General features: G+C 39.3%; 1 protein-coding gene across 1 annotated transcript in view; it reads right to left on the bottom strand.

The window, feature by feature from the left end:
• The window catches only part of LOC142301676 (cathepsin L-like peptidase), a 40,724-nt gene extending 18,064 nt beyond the window's left edge, over positions 1-22,660 (bottom strand). Inside the window, exons 1-4 of the mRNA XM_075342693.1 lie at positions 22,642-22,660; positions 16,718-16,821; positions 5,772-5,914; positions 2,517-2,699 (exon numbers count right to left, since the gene is read on the bottom strand). Of these exons, the coding sequence (XP_075198808.1) occupies positions 2,517-2,699; positions 5,772-5,914; positions 16,718-16,820 (429 nt within the window). The 5' untranslated portion in view covers position 16,821; positions 22,642-22,660. The remainder of the gene's footprint in view (positions 1-2,516; positions 2,700-5,771; positions 5,915-16,717; positions 16,822-22,641) is intronic.
• Positions 22,661-23,479: the final 819 nt, after the last annotated feature.

The following is a 23,479-nucleotide window of genomic DNA, read 5'->3' on the forward strand; positions in this document are numbered from 1 at the left end:
AACAGTCGGGTACATTCTGAGAAAAAAGGAATTGACTGGTGAGCTTGGGAACTCAAAAAGGCCTGGGCGTCCACGGATGACAACAGTGGTGGATGATCGCCGCATACTTTCTTTGGTGAAGAAAAACCCGTTCACAACATCAACTGAAGTCCAGAACACTCTCAGTGAAGTAGGTGTATCTGTCTCTAAGTCAACAGTAAAGAGAAGACTCCATGAAAGTAAATACAAAGGGTTCACATCTAGATGCAAACCATTCATCAATTCCAAAAATAGACGGGCCAGAGTTAAATTTGCTGAAAAACACCTCATGAAGCCAGCTCAGTTCTGGAAAAGTATTCTATGGACAGATGAGACCAAGATCAACCTGTACCAGAATGATGGGAAGAAAAAAGTTTGGAGAAGAAAGGGAACGGCACATAATCCAAGGCACACCACATCCTCTGTAAAACATGGTGGAGGCAACGTGATGGCATGGGCATGCATGGCTTTCAATGGCACTGGGTCACTTGTGTTTATTGATGACATAACAGCAGACAAGAGTAGCCGGATGAATTCTGAAGTGTACCGGGATATACTTTCAGCCCAGATTCAGCCAAATGCCGCAAAGTTGATCGGACGGCGCTTCATAGTACAGATAGACAATGACCTCAAGCATACAGCCAAAGCTACCCAGTAGTTCATGAGTGCAAAAAAGTGGAACATTCTGCAATGGCCAAGTCAATCACCAGATCTTAACCCAATTGAGCATGCATTTCACTTGCTCAAATCCAGACTTAAGACGGAAAGACCCACAGCAAGCAAGACCTGAAGGCTGCGGCTGTAAAGGCCTGGCAAAGCATTAAGAAGGAGGAAACCCAGCGTTTGGTGATGTCCATGGGTTCCAGACTTAAGGCAGTGATTGCCTCCAAAGGATTCGCAACAAAATATTGAAAATAAAATATTTTTTTTTGGGTTTGGTTTCTTTGTCCAATTACTTTTGACCTCCTAAAATGTGGAGTGTTTGTAAAGAAATGTGTACAATTCCTACAATTTCTATCAGATATTTTTGTTCAAACCTTCAAATTAAACGTTACAATCTGCACTTGAATTCTGTTGTAGAGGTTTCATTTCAAATCCAATGTGGTGGCATGCAGAGCCCAACTCGCGAAAATTGTGTCACTGTCCAAATATTTCTGGACCTAACTGTAGATAGTTAATTTGGCCCGTGCCTCTGGATCTACCCTAAACAAAGACTCCATTAGCAGTCTTACCTAAATTTCTCCCTTGACAGTACGTCCTGGGTCATGTTGCGGTAATCACCACCGGCTGCTGCGGTGAACCAGCGGTGATCCATGCACATGTCTGCTGATTTAAACTGCAGACATGTGGGGCTAACAGGCGCAATCCACCAGCACCTGCTTGCCACTTAGATCAATTAGATCAGTGCAATTTAAATGGCTGTAGCGAGGATCGCACCATTCCTCGCCACTATCGGAGGCCCCATGACGTGATCACGAGGAGCCAATAGTTGCCATAGTAGCATCAGGTCATCCATAAAGTCCCCTAGAGGGACTAGTAAAATAAAAAAAGTAACAAAGTAACAAAAAAAGTTTTTTAAAAATGAAACAATAAAAAAACCCCTAAAAGTTCAAATCACAACCCCTTTCGCCTCATTGAAAATAAAATAGTTAAAAAAAAAATAATATACACATATTTGGTATCGAAAAAATTATGTTTTTGGTTGCAGCAAAAATTTTTAAAGATGCAATAACAGGGCATCAAAACATAGCACAATACTGGAATGAATAAAAACGTCAGCTCAAAACACAAAAATTAAGCCATGACTGAGCCCCAGATCCTGAAAAACGGGCCCTCAGCCAACGAAAAAATGTTGCTTCCTGGTATCAGCTTTGTTGACTGAGGCCTCACCCCTTCTGATCACATGGGTATGACCTCACACAGGTGCTGCTAGTGAAAAATTAAACATCTGAGCTGACCACTAATGGTATGTATAAAATCAGCCTGATAGTGCCAGTATAGCCCTGGCTTTAGGTTATACATGAAAATCCTGATGATTGGTTCCCTTTAACCCTGTCCCAACCTTTTTAAGATTTTTTGTTAGCATCAATTTCTAATAAGTACATTTTATGTAAGAAAATGGAAAAATATCTTTCAGTTTTTGATCTGTTTTATATTCTGTTGTGAATAAAAAGAAGAGATTTCCAAATCTTTGTATTCTTGTTCTCATGTTATACACTATTCCAACATTTTTTGAATTGGGGTTGTATTTTTATGAATTATTTTGTTCCATGGTGCAGTTAAAATTATATTCCAGACCATATAGTCACTTTTTAACCTTACCTAATTTTTCTGTAGACAAACCCTTTATCAAGTGTTCTCAATACACAATAACTTTGACCCAAAGCATTCGTTCCAATATTTGGCTCAAAATTCTGGCACATTTAGCTTAGTAAATCTGTCTAAAAGATTTATGTTATGTATTGCTATTCTAATAGTACACTAAAAAGTTTTCATACCGCGGCAAATGCCCAACAAGATCCACAAAAACCTTGATTTTTTACAGGGTTCACACATTTTGAATCCCTCCAGTCAACTGATTCTGGAATGTTGAGAATTCTGGAGTAATCCTGCATGGGGACATAGTTCTGGGACTTTTTATTGGAATGAAAGCATTTCCTAGAAGTCCGTTCTTCTGGTGTCTGAAATGATAAAAAAATGTATATGACTGTTCCAAAACCATTCAAAACAATGGTAACAAAACCATTAAAGACATCTGGCAACTATTATACTCTACTCCAATACTCTAAACTGTGAGCATACATTCTGTAGACTTTCTATGATTGTTGAGGAGCAGGAAAAGGTACATGTACAATTTTAGGACTAGGTACGAGTTCTTAGGCAAACTGTTATGTCTCATAACTTGGGAATTATACAATATTATATTATCATTATATTGTTATCATTGTGTTGCTATACTATAAGGTTTGCCCTTTTTAGAAGATTGTCCACCCACACTCCCTGTAGCTGCTCTGATGTAAATAGTCCCTCCCTTCTTCCCCAGCTAGTCTGTCAGCCATTTTGCTAACATCATATCTATGCAGCTCTTATTCAGAATTGTCTTTTTTACCTACTATACTGTGCACAATACAAGAATTCAGCTGAAAAATAAACCACTTCTTCTGAAAACTTCAAACATGTCTCTGCATTTGAGTTAAATGATCTGACAAAGTCTCTACTTATAAATAGTGGTATAAGAGACAGCCTCAGAAATGGTGTCTCAAGCACCGTACACTTACATCTTACTTATGGAGTCAGAATACAAACTATAAGCAAAGTAACATGAGACTGTCTGCACAGTCCTGTAAATCCTATGCTGCTTTTTCATCTAGTTAAATAGGTATTCAGATCATAGATATTTGTGACCTTATTATGGGACATTAATATCAGACTGGTATCAGACTTTGATATAGCTCTTGTGATAGTCAGGTGTACATGTGCAGATTCACTACAGCACAGGTCTATAAACTGTGTGCAGAATTATTAGGCAAATGAGTATTTTGATCACATGATAATTTTTATACATGTTGTCCTACTCCAAGCTTTATAGCCTTGAGAGCAAACTACCAATTAAGTAAATCAGGTGATGTGCATCTCTGTAATGAGGAGGGGTGTGGTGTAATGACATCAACACCCTATATAAGGTGTGCTTAATTATTAGGCAACTTCCTTTCCTTTGGCAAAATGAGTCAGAAGAGAGATTTGACGGGCTCAGAAAAGTCCAAAATTGTGACATGTCTTGCAGAGGGATGCAGCAATTTTGAAATTGCCAAACTTTTGAAGCGTGATCACCGAACAATCAAGCGTTTCATGGCAAATAGCCAACAGGGTCACAAGAAGCGTGTTGGGCAAAAAAGGTGCAAGATAACTGCCCATGAATTGAGGAAAATCAAGCGTGAAGCTGCCAAGATGCCATTTGCCACCAGTTTGTCCATATTTCAGAGCTGCAACGTTACTGGAGTATCAAAAAGCACAAGGTGTGCCATACTCAGGGACATGGCCAAGGTAAGGAAGACTGAAAAACTACTACCTTTGAACAAGAAACATAAGATAAAACGTCAAGACTGGGCCAAGAAATATCTTAAGACTTATTTTTCAAAGGTTTTATGGACTGATGAAATGAGAGTGACTCTTGATTGGCCAGATGGATGGGCCAGAGGTTGGATCAGTAAAGGGCAGAGAGCTGCACTTCGACTCAGATGCCAGCAAGGTGGAGGTGGGGTACTGGTATGGGCTGGTATCATCAAAGATGAACTTGTGGGACCTTTTTGGGTTGAGGATGGAGTGAAGCTCAACTCCCATACCTACTGCCAGTTTCTAGAAGACAACTTCTTCAAGCAGTGGTACAGAAAGAAGTCGGTATCGTTCAAGAAAAACATGATTTTCATGCAGGACAATGCTCCATCACATGCATCCAATTACTCCACAGTGTGGCTGGCCAGTAGAGGTCTAAAAGATGAAAAAATAATAACATGGCCCCCTTGTTCACCTGATCTGAACCCCACTGGTGAACCTGTGGTCCCTCATAAAATGTAAGATCTACAGGGAGGGAAAACAGTACACCTTTCGGAACAGTGTCTGGGAGGCTGTGGTGGCTGCTGCACGCAATGTTGATCGTAAACAGATCAAGCAACTGACAGAATCTATGGATGGTAGGCTGCTGAGTGTCATCATAAAGAAAGGTGGCTATATTGGTCACTCATTTTTTTGGGTTTTGTTTTTGCATGTCAGAAATGTTTATTTCAAAATTTTGTGCAGTTATATTGGTTTACCTGGTGAAAATAAAGAAGTGAGATGGGAATATATTTGTTTTTTATTAAGTTGCCTAATAATTCTGCACAGTAATAGTTACCTGCACAAAAAGATATCCTCCTAAGATAGCCAAATCTAAAAGAAACCCACTCCAACTTCCAAAAATATTAAACTTTGATATTTATGAGTCTTTTGGGTTGATTGAGAACATAGTTGTTGATCAATAATAAAAAAGAATCCTATAAAATACAACTTGCCTAATAATTCTGCACACAGTGTACAGTGTGTAATGGCCATTCTCTTCAACTGCAGCTCAGTTCCTATTAAGAGAGTTAAATTTATACAGTGTATGGACTTGTGCTGTTCAGGCACTGTACACTGTATAAACCTAGCTGATACGGTAGTTGTGTACAAGTAATCTGGGGGAGTGCCAGTTGTTGAAGTCCTACTGATCTGATATTGATGGCCAATCTTAAAAAGGTTGGCCACTACTTTTACATTGATGGCTTATTTTTAGGATAAGTCATCAATGTCTGATCGGCCGGTGTCTGACACCCCGCTCCCTTGCCAATAAGCTCTTCTCAGCAGCTAGCATCCGGAAATGCTCAGTTCCGGACTTGCTCCATCCTATGATAATAGTCATGACCGGGTACAACACATCCGCCTCCTGTTGATTTGAATGTGCAGTACCCTGCCACGGCCGCTATCAGTTGACGGAGAAGCTCTGGAACTGAACATTTCCTTCCACCTGTTACAGCCGCTGGCACAGAGAACAGCTGATCGGTGGGGGTGCTCACAGGTGTTGGATCCCAGCCGATCAGATTTTTGATGACCTATTATAAGGATAGGCAAAGAATGTAAAAATGGTGGATAACCTCTTTAAGCATAGATTTTTAATATCAAAGTCCTAAAAAAAATGTAATTATGTTTTACAATATTTTAGGTTAGTTTTGTAAACTCACCATATCTGCAAACTTATTTACGGCCATTCTGTATCTGGATAGTCCCTGGTCAGCCAGTTGATTGTGTTTCTGCACTTTCTGCCATGTTGCCTCCCAAGCTTTCCTCCGGAATATCTCATCACGAAAGTTACTGTACTCCTTTTCTGTTTGGAATTTGTGAAAAAATATCTGAATCAATTAATAATTCATTGTGTGAATTTATGGATAACTACAAGCTGAACATGTGGCGTTTCTTAAAGGAACCCTAAACTCAGAAAATGATCAATATATAAAGTAAGTTTCTCGTTTTATGTCTCAGGTGCTCAGCCATACACCCTTGTCCTCCTCGCTGCTCTGTCTCACAGTAACACAATTGGCAGCAGCAGAAGCCTCCCTGCTGTGCCCTGGTTGGAGTAGAACAAAATATTAATAAGTTGATCTTCATTTTTTGTGTCAACAATTGTCTTACACATTAGATAAATGTTAATAATATAATAATAATAATATATATGGATGCAGCCTGACAGGATGATTCATGTTGGATTTCAAAATGCTTAAAAGAGAACTTATCACATCAACAAGCAGCGTAATCTGGCAGCATCATATTATATGTATGTGTATATGTAGGAGAAGTCGAGTGTCATATTCATACTTTACTTTAAATCCCTGCTCATTCTGGGATTGGCGTTCAATTGTGTGGTCTTTATCAGTGAATGACAGCCATGTGTGTATTCATGATGACTGTACACTGCTGTGTATAATAAAGATTAAAAAAGGTATATGGGTTTCCGCCTATTTTTGACAACCAACGCAGGTAAAATAGACATCTGGGGGCCGCAACCCTCAGCTGTCTGCTTTACTTTGGCTAGTTGTCAAAAATAGAGGGGACCCTACTCCATTTTTTTTTTAAATTATCTAAATAATTAAAAAATAATGATGTTTGATAACTAGCCAAGGTAAAGCAGACAGCTGGGACTGGTATTATTAGAGTGGAAAGGCCCATAGTTATTGGGCCCTTCCCAGCCTAAAAATAGCAGCCCGCAGCTACCTCACAAATGACGCATCCGGGCCCTTCCCAGCCTAAAAATAGCAGCCCGAAGCCACCTCACAAGTGACGCATCCATTAGATGCGCAAATTCTGGTGCTTTGCCCAGCTCTTCCCGATTGCCCTTGTGCATTGGCAATTGAGGTAATACTTGTTGGGTTGATGTCAGGTGTGAATTTACAGCTGTTATCAAGCCTAGGGATTAGTAATGGGGAAGCATCTATCAGACACCCCCATTACTATTCTGGCAAGTATAGAGTTAAAAAAGCACACACAGGGAACAAAAAGAGTATTTGAATAAAGACTCCCCCACATGTCCTCGTTCACCAATTTATTACTTCAAAATACAGTACATCATGAAAGTTGCAATGATTCCTATGGAGCTTCGTTCTGATAACTTTCTCAGAACGATGCTCCATAGGTCACTGCCAGTCAGGGCAGACGTAATTTCTCACACTAGTCAGAAATTACGTACCTACCACTGACTGGGAGTGACCTATGCAGCCTCGTTCTGAGAACACTCTCAGAACGAGGCTCCCTAGGTCAGTCCCAGTCAACAGCAGCCCGGAATTTCTCACGATCAGTGATGTCAGTAACTACATGACTTCACCGCTCTTGAGAAATTCCAGGATGGCACTAAGCGGCAGTGACCTGTGGAGCCTTGTTCTGAGAACGTTCTAAGAACAAAGCTCCATAGGAATCAATGGGTGTTGTGGGACATCACTCCATTGTATTACTTCAGAACTTCCATTATTTCTTTTTAATTAATAAGCTGTGGACAAGGGATTAAGGGGAGTCTTTATTCAACAATTGGATTACTTCAGAATGTGAGAGGATTTTTGGATTCAATAAATTGGTGAATGAAAGTGTGTGTGGAAGGGAGTGTTTATTAAAATAAACTTTTTTTTCCTTGTGTGTGTTTTTTAACTCTGTACTTGCCGGGTTAGTAATGGGGGTGTTTTGTAGATGCCTCACAGCCACTAACTCCTAGACTCGATGCCAGTAGTCAATTGTACAGTGGATACAGAAAGTATTCAGACCCCTTTACATTTTTCATACTTTGTTTCATTGCAATCATTTGGTAGATTCAAAAAAGTTCATTTTTTTCTCATTAATGTACACTCTGTACCCCAACTTCACAGAAAAAAAAACAGACGTAGAAATTTTTGGAAATTTTTTAAACAAGAAAAACTGAAATATCACATGGTCATAAGTATTCAGACACTTTGCTCAGACATTCATATCTAAGTTACATGCTGTTCATTTCCTTGGGATCCTCCTTGAGATAGTCCTACTCCTTCATTGGAGTCTAACTGTATTTATTTAAATTGATTTGGAAAGGCACACACCTGTCTATATAAGACCTCACAGCAGACATTGCATGTTAGACCAAATGAGAATCATGAGGTCAAATGAACTACCCAAGGAGCTCAGAGACAGAATTGTGGCAAGGCACAGGTCTGGCCAAGGTTACAAAAGAAATTCTGTAGCACTCAAGGTTCCTAAGAGCACAGTGGCCTCCATAATCCTTAAATGGAAGAAGTTTGGGACTACCAAAACTCTTCCTAGACCTGGCCATCCAGCCAAACTGAGCAATCATGGGAGAAGAGCCTTGGTGAGAGAGGTAAAGAAGAATCCCAATATCACTGTGGCTGAGCTCCAGAGATGCAGTAGAGAGATGGGAGAAAGTTCCACAAAGTCAACTATCTAGTCAACTATCACTGCAGCCCAGCACCAGTTAGGCAGAAGTCTCTCCTCAGTGCAAGACATATGAAAGCCCGCATAGAGTTTGCAAAAAAATACACGAAGGACTCCCAGACTATGGGAAATAAGATTCTCTGGTCTGATAAGATGAAGGTAGAACTTGTTGGTGATAATTCTAAGAGGTATGTGTAGAAAAAACCAGGCACTGCTCATCACCTGCCCAATACCATCCCAACAGTGAAACATGGTGGTGGCAGCATCATGCTATGGGGGTAGTTTTCTGCTGCAGGGACAGGATGACTGGTTGCAATTGAAGGAAAGATGAATGCAGCCAAGTACAGTGATATCCTGGAAGAAAACCTCTTCCAGGGTGCTCTGGACCTCAGACTTGGCCAAAGGTTCACCTTCCAACAAGACAATGACCCTAAGCACACAGCTAAAATAACAAAGGAGTGGCTTCAGAACAACTCTCTGACCATTCTTGACTGACCCAGCCAGAGCCCTGACCTAAACCCAATTGAGCATCTCTGGAGAGACCTAAAAATGGCTGTCCACCAATGTTCCCCATCCAACCTGATGGAACTGGAGAGGTTCTGCAAGGAAGAATGGCAGAGAATCCCCAAATCCAGGTGTGAAAAACTTGTTGCATCATTCCCAAGAAGACTTATGGGTGTACCAGCTCAAAAGGGTGCTTCTACTCAATAGTAAAGGGTCTGAATACTTATGACCATGTGATATTGTAGTTTTGCTTGTTTAAAAAATTTGCAAAAATCTCTACATTTCTGGGGGGGGTTTCTGTCAAGATGGGGTGCAGAGTGTACATGACTGAGAAAAAATGAACTTTTTTTGAATTTACCAAATGGCCGCAATGAAACAAAGAGTGAAAAATTTAAAGGGGTCTGAATACTTTCCGTACCCACTGTATTATCTTGATTGCAGTGGTGATTGCATTTTGGCAAGTGGTGACTGTTCATACTCAGTCATCCAGTCCTGTCCACAGGCTATTTAATTCAGGTAGCACTTGCCTGGGCCTGTCCCGCCCACAGCCATGACTGTAATCAGGTAAGTGCTGCTTGAAACAGTTCTACCTTTTTAAATGTGTGAGGTCATATAGCACTTTTTAAATAAATTATGTTACAGTAGGACTTCCCCATGAGATTTGCCGTGACGTGGCGGGGTAGCTCAAAAGATTGCAATTTTTTGCCAAAAATCTCTAATTATTAAAAAGTACAGTTTAAAAGTATGTGCTGGCTTTCTTGTATCTAATTTTTTTGGTTTGTGGTTGACCTCCACCTAGCCTTGCACCCTTATGTGGTTATTCTAGCTGTTTGATTTTGGCAAGTGGTGACTGTTCACACTCAGTCATCCAGTCCTGTCCACAGGCTATTTAATTCAGGCAGCACTTGCCTGGGCCTGTCCCGCACGCAGCGATGACTTAAGGGTGCTTTACACGCTGCAACATTGCTAACGATCTCATTAGAGATGTGACACGCTAGATCGTAGATGCGATTTGCAGAGATCGCACATAGGTCATTTTTGTAGCTCCGGTCACATGTGAAATGTCGGCAGATCGCATCTGCGATCTGGCGTGTCACATCGCTAACGAGATCGCTAGTGATGTCGCAGTGTGTAAAGCACGTGTGTAAAGCACCCTTTAGTCATGGGTACGTGACTGAAAAGCATTAGGTAAGTGCTGCTTTAAACAGTTCTACCTTTTTTAAATGTGTGAAGCCATATGGCACTTTTGAAATAAATTATGTTAGAGTAGGACTGCCCCATGAGATTTGCCATGACGTGGCGGGGTAGCTCAAAAGATTGCAATTTTTTGACAAAAATCTCTAATTATTAAAAAGTACAGTTTAGAATTATGTGCTGGCTTTCTTGTATCTAATTATCTTGATTGCCACTGCACCAGGGCAATTGGGAAGAGCAGGACTAATATCCAGAATTGGTGCATTGAATGGATGCATCACTTCTGGGGTGGCTGCAGGCTGCTACTTTTAGTCTGGGAGGGGCCAGACAACCATGAGCCTTTAGAGCCTGATAAAGCCAGCCCCCAGCTATCTGCTTTACCTTGCCTAGTTATCAAAAATAGGGCAAGCCCACTTTTTTTTTATTCTTTAAATTATTCATTTAAATTATTTAAAAAAAATGGCTTGGGATCCCCTCTATTTTTGATAACTAACCAAGCTAAAGCTGACAGCGGAGTGTTGCAGCCTGCAGTTGTCTGTTTTGCCTGTGCTTGTTATCAAATATAGGCTAGACCCAAAACATTTTCTTATATATTCCCTATCCACATTTTGTTTTTAAGGGCAACTACTCCCAGTTTCCTTTCTTTTGCAGGGTCCTACCCCTTACTATGACCATTTTGCAGCACTGAAGTTTGGGTCTCCATTGACTTATATTGAGTTTGGGGTCCTGGCACAAGTTCGGGTCAAGCCCACATCTAAAAGAACTGATCTTTTAACCCCTTCATGACCATGGACGGATATATCTGTCATGGAGCGTGTCCCGTTAAGCCCCGCCCCCTGCCACAGGCAGGCGGCGGCGGTCGGCACACATATCAGCTGTTTTCAACAGCTGACATGTGTGCCTGCATGTTGTGAGTGGAATCGCTTCCACTCACAACATTTAACCCCTTAAATCTCGCTGCCAAAGTCTGGCAGCAAGATCCATATGCGCGCCGCCATGTTTTTTACTTACCGCTGCCCCCACCGGAAGTCACGTGCGTGATCACGTGACTTTCGGTGGTTGCCATCGTAGCACAGGTTCATGTGATGACGCCTGCAGCTATGAAGTTTCACTTTCGTTTTCCCTCGGCCGCGAGCAGAGAGAAACAGAAAGTGACTGAATCTGCTGTTTACAGCTATATAGCGGTGATCAGCAGATAGATAAGAGCGATCGGATTGCTGATCGCTATAGCCCCCTAGGGGGACTAGTAAAATAAAAAAAAAGTAAAAAAAAAGTTTAAAAAAAACAAAGACAAAAAAAACAAAAACCTAAAAGTTCAAATCACCCCCCTTTTCCCCCATTGAAAATTAAAGGGTTAAAAAATAAATAAATATACACATATTTGGTATCGCCGCGTTCAGAAATGCCCGATCTATCAAAATATAAAATCAATTAATCTGATTGGTAAACGGCGTAGTGGCAAAAAAATTCCAAACGCCAAAATTACGTTTTTTGGTTGCCGCATGTTTTACGCAAAATGCAATAACAGGCGATCAAAACGTAGCATCTGTGCAAAAATGGTACCATTAGAAACGACACTGAGCCATAGATTCCAAAAAATGAGAACGCTACATGTTTCAGAAAATGGCGCAAAACGTGCACCACTTTTATTGGACAAGCTTGTGATTTTTTTTAACCCCTTAGATACAAGTAAAAATATATATGTTTGGTGTCTACAAACTCGCACTGACCTCAGGCATCATACCCATACATCAATTTTACCATATAGTTAACACCGTGAATAAAACATCCCAAAAACTATTGTGCCATCACACTTTTTTTGCAGGTTTTCCACACTTGGAATTTTTTTGTTGTTTTCCAGTACACCATGTGGTAAAACTTATGGTTTCATTTAAAAGTTCAACTTGTCCCGCAAAAAACAAGCCCTCATATGGCAAGATTGACGGAAAAATAAAAAAGTTACGGCTCTCGGAAGAAGGAGAGCAAAAACCAAAAACGCAAAAACGGAAAGTGCCCCGGGGCTGAAGGGGTTAACTAAAGTCCAGCCAAACCTGGAAAACCAAAACTTCCACAAGTCCACTCATCTCTACTCACTGGACCTTTGAGCCACAGTGTCTCCACAGTACACAGTAAGAAAGTTTCTGATCAGTAATAATGCCTGGATTATTACATAACTGTTATTATCAGACATTCACTTGTTATGTACCGTTTGCAGTTTTTCATATCAGATCAGCTGTACAATTCTAACTTCCTCTTCTACCCTAAAGCGGGCTTTACACACTGCGATATCGGTCCTGCGGTTGCGCGACATGGGCAAATCGCTGCCCGTGCCGCACAACATCGCCCAGACCCGTCACACATACTTACCTGCCCGGCGACGTCGCTATGACCGGCGAACCGCCTCCTTTCTAAGGGGGCAGTCCGTGCGGCGTCACAGCGACGTCACTGAGCGGCAGCCCAATAGAAGCGGAGGGGCGGAGATGAGCGGGACGTAACATCCCGCCCACCTCCTTCCTTCCGCATTGTGGCCGGGAGGCAGGTAAGGAGAGCTTCCTCGTTCCTGCGGTGTCACACGGAGCAATGTGTGCTGCCGCAGGAACGAGGAACAACCTCGTTACTGCTGCAGTAACGATATTTGAGAATGGACCCCCATGTCACCGATGAGCGATTTTGCATGTTTTTGCAACGATGCAAAATCGCTCATCAGTGTCACACGCAACGGCATCGCTAATGCGGCCGGATGTGCGTCACCAATTCCGTGACCCCAACGAGTTTGCATTAGCGATGTCGTAGCGTGTAAAGCCCCCTTAAGACTTTTTGTTAGTGTGCATTGTCTCCCACTTTACTGTTAATTAATTTGCTTCCTGATATCCCCTCTCTTTTCCACTTGTTTGTAACGTTTAACAGAAAAGCAGGGTTACAGTTGTGCTCACACTAAAATACTCAGCTTTCCCACTGCTTTGCAGATATGCATAGTTACATGTGCAGAGATAGATACAAGTGCATCTCAATAAATTAGAATATCATCAAAAAGTTAATTTATTTCAGTAATTCAATACAAAAGTGAAACATGAATTATATAGAGTCATTAACGGAGTGATCTATTTCAAGTGTTTATTTTTGTTAATGTCGATGATTATGGCTTACAGCCAATGAAAATCCTCATTATCAAGTCATTATCTCAGAACATTAGAATATTACGTAACCCAACTGAAAAAATGATTTTAAACTCAGAAATGTTGGCCTACTGAAAATCATGTACAGTAAATGCACTCAATACTTGGTCGGGGCTCCTTTTGCATGAATTACTGCATCAATGCGGCGTGGTATGGAGGCGATCAGCCTGTGGCACTGCTAAGATGTTATGGAAGCACAGGTTGCTTTGATAGTAGCCTTCAGCTCATCTGCATTGTTGGGTCTGGTGTCTCTCATCTTCCTTTTGACAATGCTCCATAGATTCTCTATGGTGTTTGGTCAGGCGAGTTTACTGGCCAATTAACCACAGTGATACTGTGGTTATAAAACCAGCTATTGGTACTTTTGGCAGTGTGGACAGGTGCCAAATGCTGCTGGAAAATGAAATCTCCATCTCCAAAAAGCTTGTCAGCAGAGGAAAGCATAAAGTGCTCTAAATTTTCCTAGTAGATGAGTGCGCTGACGTTGGTCTTGATAAAACACAGTGGACCTACACCAGCAGATGACATCACTGATTGTGGAAACTTCACACTAGACCTCACGCAACTTGGATTGTGGCCTCTCCACTCTTCCTCCAGACTCTGGGACCTTGAATTCCAAATGAAATGCAAAATTTACTTTAATTTGAAAACAACACCTTGGACCACTGAGCAATAGTCCAGTTTTTTTTTTCTCCTTGGCCCAGGTAAGACGCTTCTGGTGTTGTCTATTGGTCATGAGTGGCTTGACACAATGAATGCGACAGCTGTAGTCCATATCCTGTCTGTGTGTGGTGGCTCTTGAAACACTGACTCCAGCAGCAGTCCACTCCTTGTGAATCTCCCCCAAATGTTTGACTGACCTTTTCTTAACCATCCTATCTAGGCTGTGGTTATCACGATTGCTTGTGTACCTTTTTTTTACTACAATTTTTCCTTCCACTCATCCTTCCATTAATATGCTTGGATACAGTACTCTGTGAACAGCCAGCTTTTTAGCAATGACCTTTTTGTGGCTTACCTTCCTTGTGGAGTGTGTAAATGACTGCCTTCTGGACATCTTTCAAGTCACCAGTCTTCCCCATGATTGTGTAGCCTATTGAACTAGACTAAGGGACCATTTTACATGCTTAGGAAGCCTTTGAAGGTGCTTTTTAGTAATTATTCTAATTTTCTGAGATAATGACTTTTGGGTTTTCATTGGCTGTAAGCCATAATCATCAGCATTAACAGAAATAAACAGTTGAAATAGATCACTCTGTTTGTAATGACTCTGTATAATATATGTGTTTCCTTTTTGTATTGAATTACTGAAATAAATTAACTTTTTGATGATATTCTAATTTATTGGGATGCACTTGCAGATATATAGATATTGATTCATACATAGAAAACAGATAGATACATAGATATTAGATAGATACATACATTTAAACATAGATATACAGTATATACATGGGTAATAGATTATAGATAATATAGAGATCGATAATAGACAGATATTAGAAAAATAAATACATACATAGATGTTAGATAGATAAATAGAAACATTCATACATAGAAACATAGAGAGGTAGATGATAGAGAGATAGATAAATAGATAGATAGATAAATAGATGGCCCCCATCTCCTCTATTTCAAGCACTGGCTTTGTTCTGAAACATTATAATGAAACACTGCAAAATGCCCTGGATGAAGCTGCCCCTCCTACACACAGAGCAACTTGGCACAGAGAGCGGCAACCCTGGCACAAGCTGCAGAGCTACACGTTACACAAGGCTACACGAGGCACAAGCTACATGTTTTCTCGAAGGTGGCTCCATGTGCTCTAAATGTCTGTGGAGAAAATTCAATTAGGCCGAAGACTTCATCCATGTAGGTTTATGCTTAAATCATACAACTCTGCCCTTAACCTCTCCAAACAAACTTACTTCAATACCCTCGTCATCTCACTATCAAACAACCCTAAACAACTCTTTGTCACTTTCCACTCCCTCCTCTGTCCAAGAGTGCAGGCCAGAACAACCAACCTCAGCACAGATGACCTGGCCAATTATTTTAAAGAAAAAAATGACCATATCAGACAGTAAATTTTCTCCCAAGTTACCAGGCATCTTCTCGCCCTACCTCCTGCAACAGTGTTCCTATTCCCTCACATCTCCTTCAGTCCCTTTCCCCAGCTGTCACAACTCATCTAACTAAAATATTTAACCTCTCTCTCATCTGGTGTCTTTCCCTCCTCTTTCAAACATGCCAGCATATACCCAATATTAAAAAATCCATCCCTTGACCAGAACTGTGCTGTTAATTACAGACCTGTGTCTATTCTCTCCTTCATCTCTAAGCTTCTGGAATGCTTGGTCCACTCCTGTCTAATCCGACACTGTGGATCACCAGCTCCTCTTCAGTATGCTCCGCTCTATCGGGCTCATGGATACTGTTCTTTCTTGGTTCTTCCCCTACCTGTCTGACCGCCGGCAGACCAGTCTGCTAGGTTCCCCTTTTTTCCACACCATGATGCCTGGGGATGTGTAATGAGATGGCTGTTTGCCAAACTTTCATTTAACTGACAGATATCTTATGTGGTGAACAATCTTTAACCCCCTTCCCGATCGGTCAAATTTCCAATTTCAAGCTTTTATTTTTTTCACCTCATTTTCCAAGAACTAAAGATTTTTATTTTTCTGTTTCAGATACAGTGAATATAAGAGCTTACATGTTTTTTTCATGTAAAAAGTCATACCAAGACAAATAATTTAAGGACGTTTTCCATCCTTAATGTCACCCATAACCTGTACAAATCTGTTGAAAAACAATTGAAATTATTTTCATGATGGAAATAAAAATAGAAAAACTAAAATATTGTGATTGAATAGGTGTGAACAACCTTTTATAATTATAACAAGAGGAAAATGGTTCTTGAGGCTTCTAAAAGGACTGTAGAAATAATATGTTTGACTTGTATATCTTTGTATGTAGTGTATTCACTGTAAATATATGCATTTGTAGACTGTAGTTAAAGAGAACTTGTCAGTAGATTCATGTCACCCAAAGTATAGACATACTTGTGTTTTTTTCCTTTCGGAATGGGGTACCATTTTAGTTTTTTCATCAAGTGGGGAACTTGGTCCTGCAATGTATTTTTTCATTTTATTTCATCTAACTGTATGATAGCACTAATTAATATCCCCCAATACTATGTGTATAGGGTCGAGTTCCTCAACATATGCTGTTGGTATAGGTAATAATTTGTGTAGCCTCACTGAAGCCCATGGGCGATCGTGGAGCACAGAGCAATTGTCTCATGTACTTTCACTATAATGTGATTGCGAATAGGAAGGAATATATCATACCATGTTTGGCTTTCCATGCTTTCCATTCCTGGTCAAGAAATTCTGAAGAAAAAACACAGGCGATGGCTGCACACAAAACCAGCACAAGTTTCTCTGCTTGCATCCTAGGAAAAAAGTGTTTACGTAAAGTTAACGTTTAGGAAGACATGTCGACTTTACAATTAAATCATAAGTATATTGGGACATCAATTAAATGGTAGTCATAATGAAGAGGCACAAAATCAGCTGATTGTATTTATAACTGCATACTAAATGTAGTCTAAAAATAATAAGAAAAATGTATTTATATAAGTAAAAAATATTATTATTATTATTACTTTAGTATACATTTGATGAAAATCAATAGTAAACCACTTTAAAAGAGCAATTTCTTTTTTTTCATGCTCTAGGATTTTTTCCACTGGTATCCTATTCCACTTGTGTTAGGTTTCTTTTTTTAGCTTAAAGGAAAATTATTTTTTTTAATTGTAATATTGTATGTAACCACTAGGTGGCACTTTCCATTTAAAGATAAAAAAAAAAAATTGTTTAAAAGAACTGAAGTCCTCAGTGGTTGATACCTTTTAATGGCTAACTGAAAAGATGGTAATAATTGCAAGCTTTCGAGACTACTCAGGTCTCTTCATCAGGCATGGTATAACACAAAATCTGAAGAGTCACATATTTATACACAACAGGACATAGAATGGGGCAGTAAAAATAAAAAAAAAAAAAAGGCGCGGCTCCCAGCTCCTGGCTGGCGGCGTGCTGCGGCTGTGCTCCCGGGCGGGCGGCATGGAGAGGGCCGTAGTTCGGGCCGTCCCGTCCGAGGAGAAGCTCAGTATCTGCCTCACCCTGTCCGGGTCTCTGCGGCAGCTGCAGCGGGATCAGACGGAGCCGCTGAGCCGGGCCCTCGCCCGCATCTCCGCCAGCGCCACCAAGAGCAAGAAGCGCAAAGAGCCGGCGGCTCCGGGGCCTCCGGTGCGGCTCTTCTACCGGGGACAGCCGGTGTGCGAGGCCGCCAGTAACGCCGAGGCCTGGCAGAACGGCGCGGCATCCATTTAAAGAATAACTTGTTTGAATCTAAAACTTTTGGCTGCATTCACACATCGAAGTGCACCATGTGATATACTGACCAACCACAAGTCTCCTGAACCAAACTTGACATCCTTTTGTATACCTCTCTATATATGAATCCGACCTATTTTGAAGAAACACTGGTAGAAATTCCATTGTCATTTAGGATATTTTTCCTTTTCATTTACTGCTTAGTGTAATATAAGACCATAAGTCAATGCTTAAGATATCAGGATTTTGCAGATTACTCATAGTATTAAGATAGTGAATACTACTACTATTAAAAAATGCTTACAGTAATGCTTTTTGGCATATACAGTGCTCAGCATAATTGAGCACACCCCAACAGATTTGTCAGAAAACCTTTAGTTTCCTTTCAGAATTAACATTTTCTATGGGATACAAAAAAAATACAAAATTCTCTCATAAATGTGGGCCATTGTTTGCAAACAAGATTTGTTATCTTGCACACCCAAAAATGTAATTTTCCTAACAAATTAATTCAGGACCATGTTGTAAAAATGTGTATACCCCAGTGAAAGTCTTAGGAGCAGAGCTAAATTTTATAATGCAAAATTCTAATTAACAAGAAATCAAGTCTAAGATCCCTTTCATACTATGTTTTCTCTCACGTTCAATGGCCCTATAAGGGCTTACATCCAAGCTCCCCACAAAACGTGATTAGGTTGTATATGCTGACTTGGCTAATGACAATGATGATGAAGAAAGAGTCACTGCGTGCTCTGTCATGCATCATTTTCAGCTGTGTAAACCTATTGGAGGTGGATACCAAGACGTAGTCTACTACTTACGTAAAGATGGTGCCAACGAACGTGGGAGAAAACGTAGGGTGAAAGGACCTTAATTATTCATTAAACAGGTGTCCAACAGACAGTTGACTATAAAAGGGCATTACTTAACAAAGAAAACCCTTTTGATGCTGTCAGCACTAGCACCACATGGTAGAGAAATGTCACAAGACCTGAGAAAAAAAATCATTTCTTTACACAAGAAAAGTGATGTGGCCCGGCACTACACTATACTTATACTATATAGGTTTATATTTGTGGAGACGTCATACTGTACATGGGGCTGTGAGTGAAGGTATACCAAGAGTTGTTGAGACATCATACTATATTAGGGCATATGGTGGACATTATGCTGTATGGGGGCTGTGGTGTACATATAATGTATATTTGGGGCTGTGATGACCATCATGTTGTGAGAAAGGGGTATAGTTTGGAGAAGGCAGCATAGTGGACAGTATGAGGGCATAGTGTTAAAAGGGGGCACAGAATGAATATGGAAAGGGGGCAGTGTAAAATAGGAGCACAGTATGGAGAGATGTTAGCATGGCGGGGGTACAATGTAGATATATAGGGTGTAAGGAAAAACAGTGGAGAGGCGACAGCCACGGGATAGACCATGGCTCATCAGGGCAGAAGGTGTAGCGGTTCTAGCTGATAATGAACACTGTGGTAGTTATAGCTCAATAAGCCGCACAGTGTAGCTGGTAAAGCTCATAAGGGTAGACAGTGTCAAGGCCATACACCATAGGAGGCTTTTTTAGACCCTAGTATGGACAGAAATCTTTCTACAGAGGGCAATTAAATAACACTCTTATTTTTAAGGGTACTGTGTCAGGATGTGCTGTAGAAGACCATAGAGGAGAACTGTGAATGGAAAACATCATCATATTGTCTGTTCAAGATGGAGACGAAAAGTAAGAGAATGACCCAATCAGAGAAGATGTCATCTATAGGGTATCTGGATGTAAATAAACCCCCAAGATAAAAATCCAGATCCAAATGGAATAAAAATATTAAGATCTTTATTGAAAAATTAAAATCCATATCTATGATTATAAAAATGTTGATTATACATTATAGCCAATATGGCTAGAGTTGCTTTTAAAAGCAACCGCATGGGGTATTGCAAAATGTTTCACATACACTTCGACGACCCAGGTTTTTACAAGTGACTCTAGCCATATCGGCTATGATGTTATCATCAACATTTTTATAATCATGGATATGGATTTTAATGTTTCAATAAAGATCTAAATATATTTTTTTCCATTTTGGAGCTGAATTTTCATCTTTTTTGTTAGATTGTTCATGATGGTCAGAGCGGTGTCCTGTGGTGAGCTGGCTATACACTTTTTTTTTTTACCTGAATTAAATGTTTGTGTGCTCCTGCCTGCGTTTTATCAGTAGTGTGGTACATATTTGGCCTGCATTCTAATAATGGCAGTTAGCAACAGTATCTTCATACCATTGTTAAGAAAATACTGGGAGTTGTAGCTTTTGCATACCTGCAAAACGTACGTCGGGGCCCCCTCCTTCGTGGAGGGCTTTCCCTGTGGGACTCCACCTGCAGTTTGCATATTCATTCTAACTGCTTATACTCTCCCCCCTGCTGCTTGTATAGTGACTGTGTGACCAAAACTATTGGGGTTTTTATGCTATTATTTTTGAATGCTGATATTACAGTTGATCTCTATAATAGGCTTGGTTCTTTTATTTAAGTACCTATAGTGGCTTTGGTGATGCATTCCTGTACTGGATGGTTCTGATGATGTAAAAATAGATAAATTAACGGCACTTCCTAACCTGAAGGTCTAAATTGGTGCATACTGATCATAACATATACAATCACAATAACAATTGCACTAAAGTAAAAGTGTAAAAAAAAGCTGAAGGCTGCAAACAGTGGACACAGGAATGTGAATATGCATTACTGCTTAGAAAAACCATGAAAAAATATTTTTGAAAATAAATTAGAAACTTTGCAGATAAAAATGGGCATCTTTTCCTTGTATTTTTTTGTGATTAATGGTAACAATTTTAGTGAAAGTAGAGCCTGTTACCTGTCCCATTGAAGGGGTGCAGTTTTGGGTTGCATTAGGGGTGCTGTTACCTTAGTCTCTGATCTATTTCTTTGCTTGGGGAGAGTGGCACCATTGGTTCCATCTGCCTACAACACCAGAATACCTTGTCCCAACCCTGATTGCAGTATACAATTATTGTAATGTATTACCTATGAAGATCATATGATTCCAAGTTCAGATCCCCTTGGGGGACTAATAAGTATTGTAATAATGTTAAAACAAAGTTTTTTAATTGCCTTAAAAAAATCTCCCAACACTCAAAGTTTTCCCAATAAAATTAGTGTATATGCAAAAACAAATGTCACAAAAAAATATCATATTCTCAACGACCCATGCTATTAAACTATACAGTTATTTATCCTGTATAATGAATGACTAAAAAAATAAATACATTTGAAAAATGTCAGAATTTCTGTTTTTGCCCACTTAACACCCAAATAAATGTAATAAAAAGAGATCAAAAAGCCAATTGTGTCCTTGTATGTTATCATCTTGTTTCACAAACAACAATCCCTTATAGAAGTCTGTAGCTGAAAAAATAAAAAGAAGTTATGGCTTTTCAGAATATGCTGTAAATAAAAAAATATATGAAAAAATAAATAAATATATATACAGTGTGTATATATATATATATATATACACACACATTAGTTTATGCAATATATATGTTTATATATATATATATATATATATATATATATAAAAAATCACATGATTTATTCTTATTGCATTACCTGTGTATAAAAGAACCACTCTTCATATACATATGCGTATGTGTATATATATATATATATATATATATATATATATATATATATATTTATTTTTTTTATATATATATATATATATATATATATATAAAACAGATTTTGTTATGCAAAAGTAATAAAATGTAGAAGAAATATATAAACACAAAGTTAGTATTGCTGTTTAGTGTATCACCGGCATCACAAAGAGGTTCAATAAGAAGTGATGAAAACTCATATGCGCTTAGTGATGATACCAGTGAAAGCTGCAGCTTGTCATTAGGAAATAAACCTTCACACAATCTTTGTTGCCAAATAAAATTTTTGTGGAAGACTAGTAAAAAAAAATAAAATATATAAATTTAGTATCATCATTATATCAACCTGCAGGATAATATGAACATGTCAATTAAACTGAATAGTGAACAATAATGAATTCCAGAATTCCTGTTTCTTTTTTCATTCCACTTCCTAAAAAGTGTAACAAAAAGTGATCAAAAATTGTAATTTACCACAAGATTTGTACCACTTAAAACAACATCTTGTCACACAAAAGAATATACACATAGAAGTGAGAAAAGGTGATTCAATATTGTGATACCTTCTGAAATAAACTGGTCATAGACTGAATAGTGAACAATAGTGAATTCCAGAATTCCTGTTTCTTTTTTCATAGCAGTTGGGTGAATACTCATTCAGCTTACCACTATTACTCCCCATCCCCAATACACATGCACGCTCAGCTCTGTTACCTCTAACAATCTCATCCACATCTGAATATCACGTAATAATAATAATTAATTGTAATATTTCCTATACTATCACTAAGCATTTGTATTAAACACAACCAACCAAATGGGTGATTGTTTGAGGTTATTCAAAATATGTTTTAATATTTAATTTTTAGTCCCTGTTTTCTTAAAAAATGGAAAAGCAAGGTGCCAAAAACAGTTGAGATGGTAATATATGTACTACAGTGTAATAATGCCGTAACCTTAGTATTTAATACATTACTGTTGCAACTAGGTAAAAAGTAAAAAATAAATGCATTGGAAATCATTCTATACAGTACAATTGTTTATTAAACTTTAGATGGCAGAATTAGTCAGGTACCAAGAGGTCCCCGACATTCAGCACCACCACCAAAACTCACCACCCCTCCCCCAGTGTGAACATAAAACTAAATTGAATGAAGACATAAAATATTAATGTCAACTCAATGCAGTACTCACTTGAATGATGTGTGGAAGATAGCAAATAGATATTTACTAAGTATATATACACTATCAGCTTTTCTCGTTGATGATGTTATCATTCTCACATGATAAATAAAGCCACCATTTGGTCCGTTAATCAGCCCGATAACTAGTAACAGTTAAACAGTGATGATAAGATGTGAGTTTTACGTGCTTCAAACTCACTGCTAAGAAAAAAAAAACAATATACAGTGTATATATATATATATATACAATATAGGAATGAGTGTATATATAATTCAAAAAAGTAACATTCCAGGGGTTAATATATACAGAACAAAAATATAAAAACAACACTATTTTGTTTTTGCTCTCCTTTTTCATGAGCTGAATTAAAAAATATTGTTTACAACTGTATCTAAATCTGTTAGTGAGCGCTTCTCCTTTGCCGAAATAATCCATCTCACAGGTGTGGCACACTAATTAAGATATTTATTAGCCAGCATGATTATTGCACAGGTGTGCTTTAGGTTGGCCACAATCTTAGGGCACTCCAAAATGTGCAGTCACATAGCACAATGCCACATAATGCAGGTTTTAAGTGGGGTGCAATTGGCAAGCTGACTGCAGGAATGTCTACCAGAGCTGTTGTCTATAAAAACTGAATGTTCATTTCCCTACCATAAGCCATCTTCAAAGGTGTTTAAGGGAATTTGGCAGTACAACCAACTGACTTCACACCCGCAGACCACAAGTAACCACACAAGCCGTAGACCTCTACATCCAGCATCTTCACCTCCAAAATCGTCTGAGACTAGCCAACCGGACAACTGCTGCAACAGTTGGTTTCATAACCAAAGAATTTCTGCAGAAA

The sequence above is a fragment of the Anomaloglossus baeobatrachus genome, chromosome 4 (assembly GCF_048569485.1).
Source record: "Anomaloglossus baeobatrachus isolate aAnoBae1 chromosome 4, aAnoBae1.hap1, whole genome shotgun sequence".
Classification (NCBI taxonomy): domain Eukaryota; kingdom Metazoa; phylum Chordata; class Amphibia; order Anura; family Aromobatidae; genus Anomaloglossus; species Anomaloglossus baeobatrachus.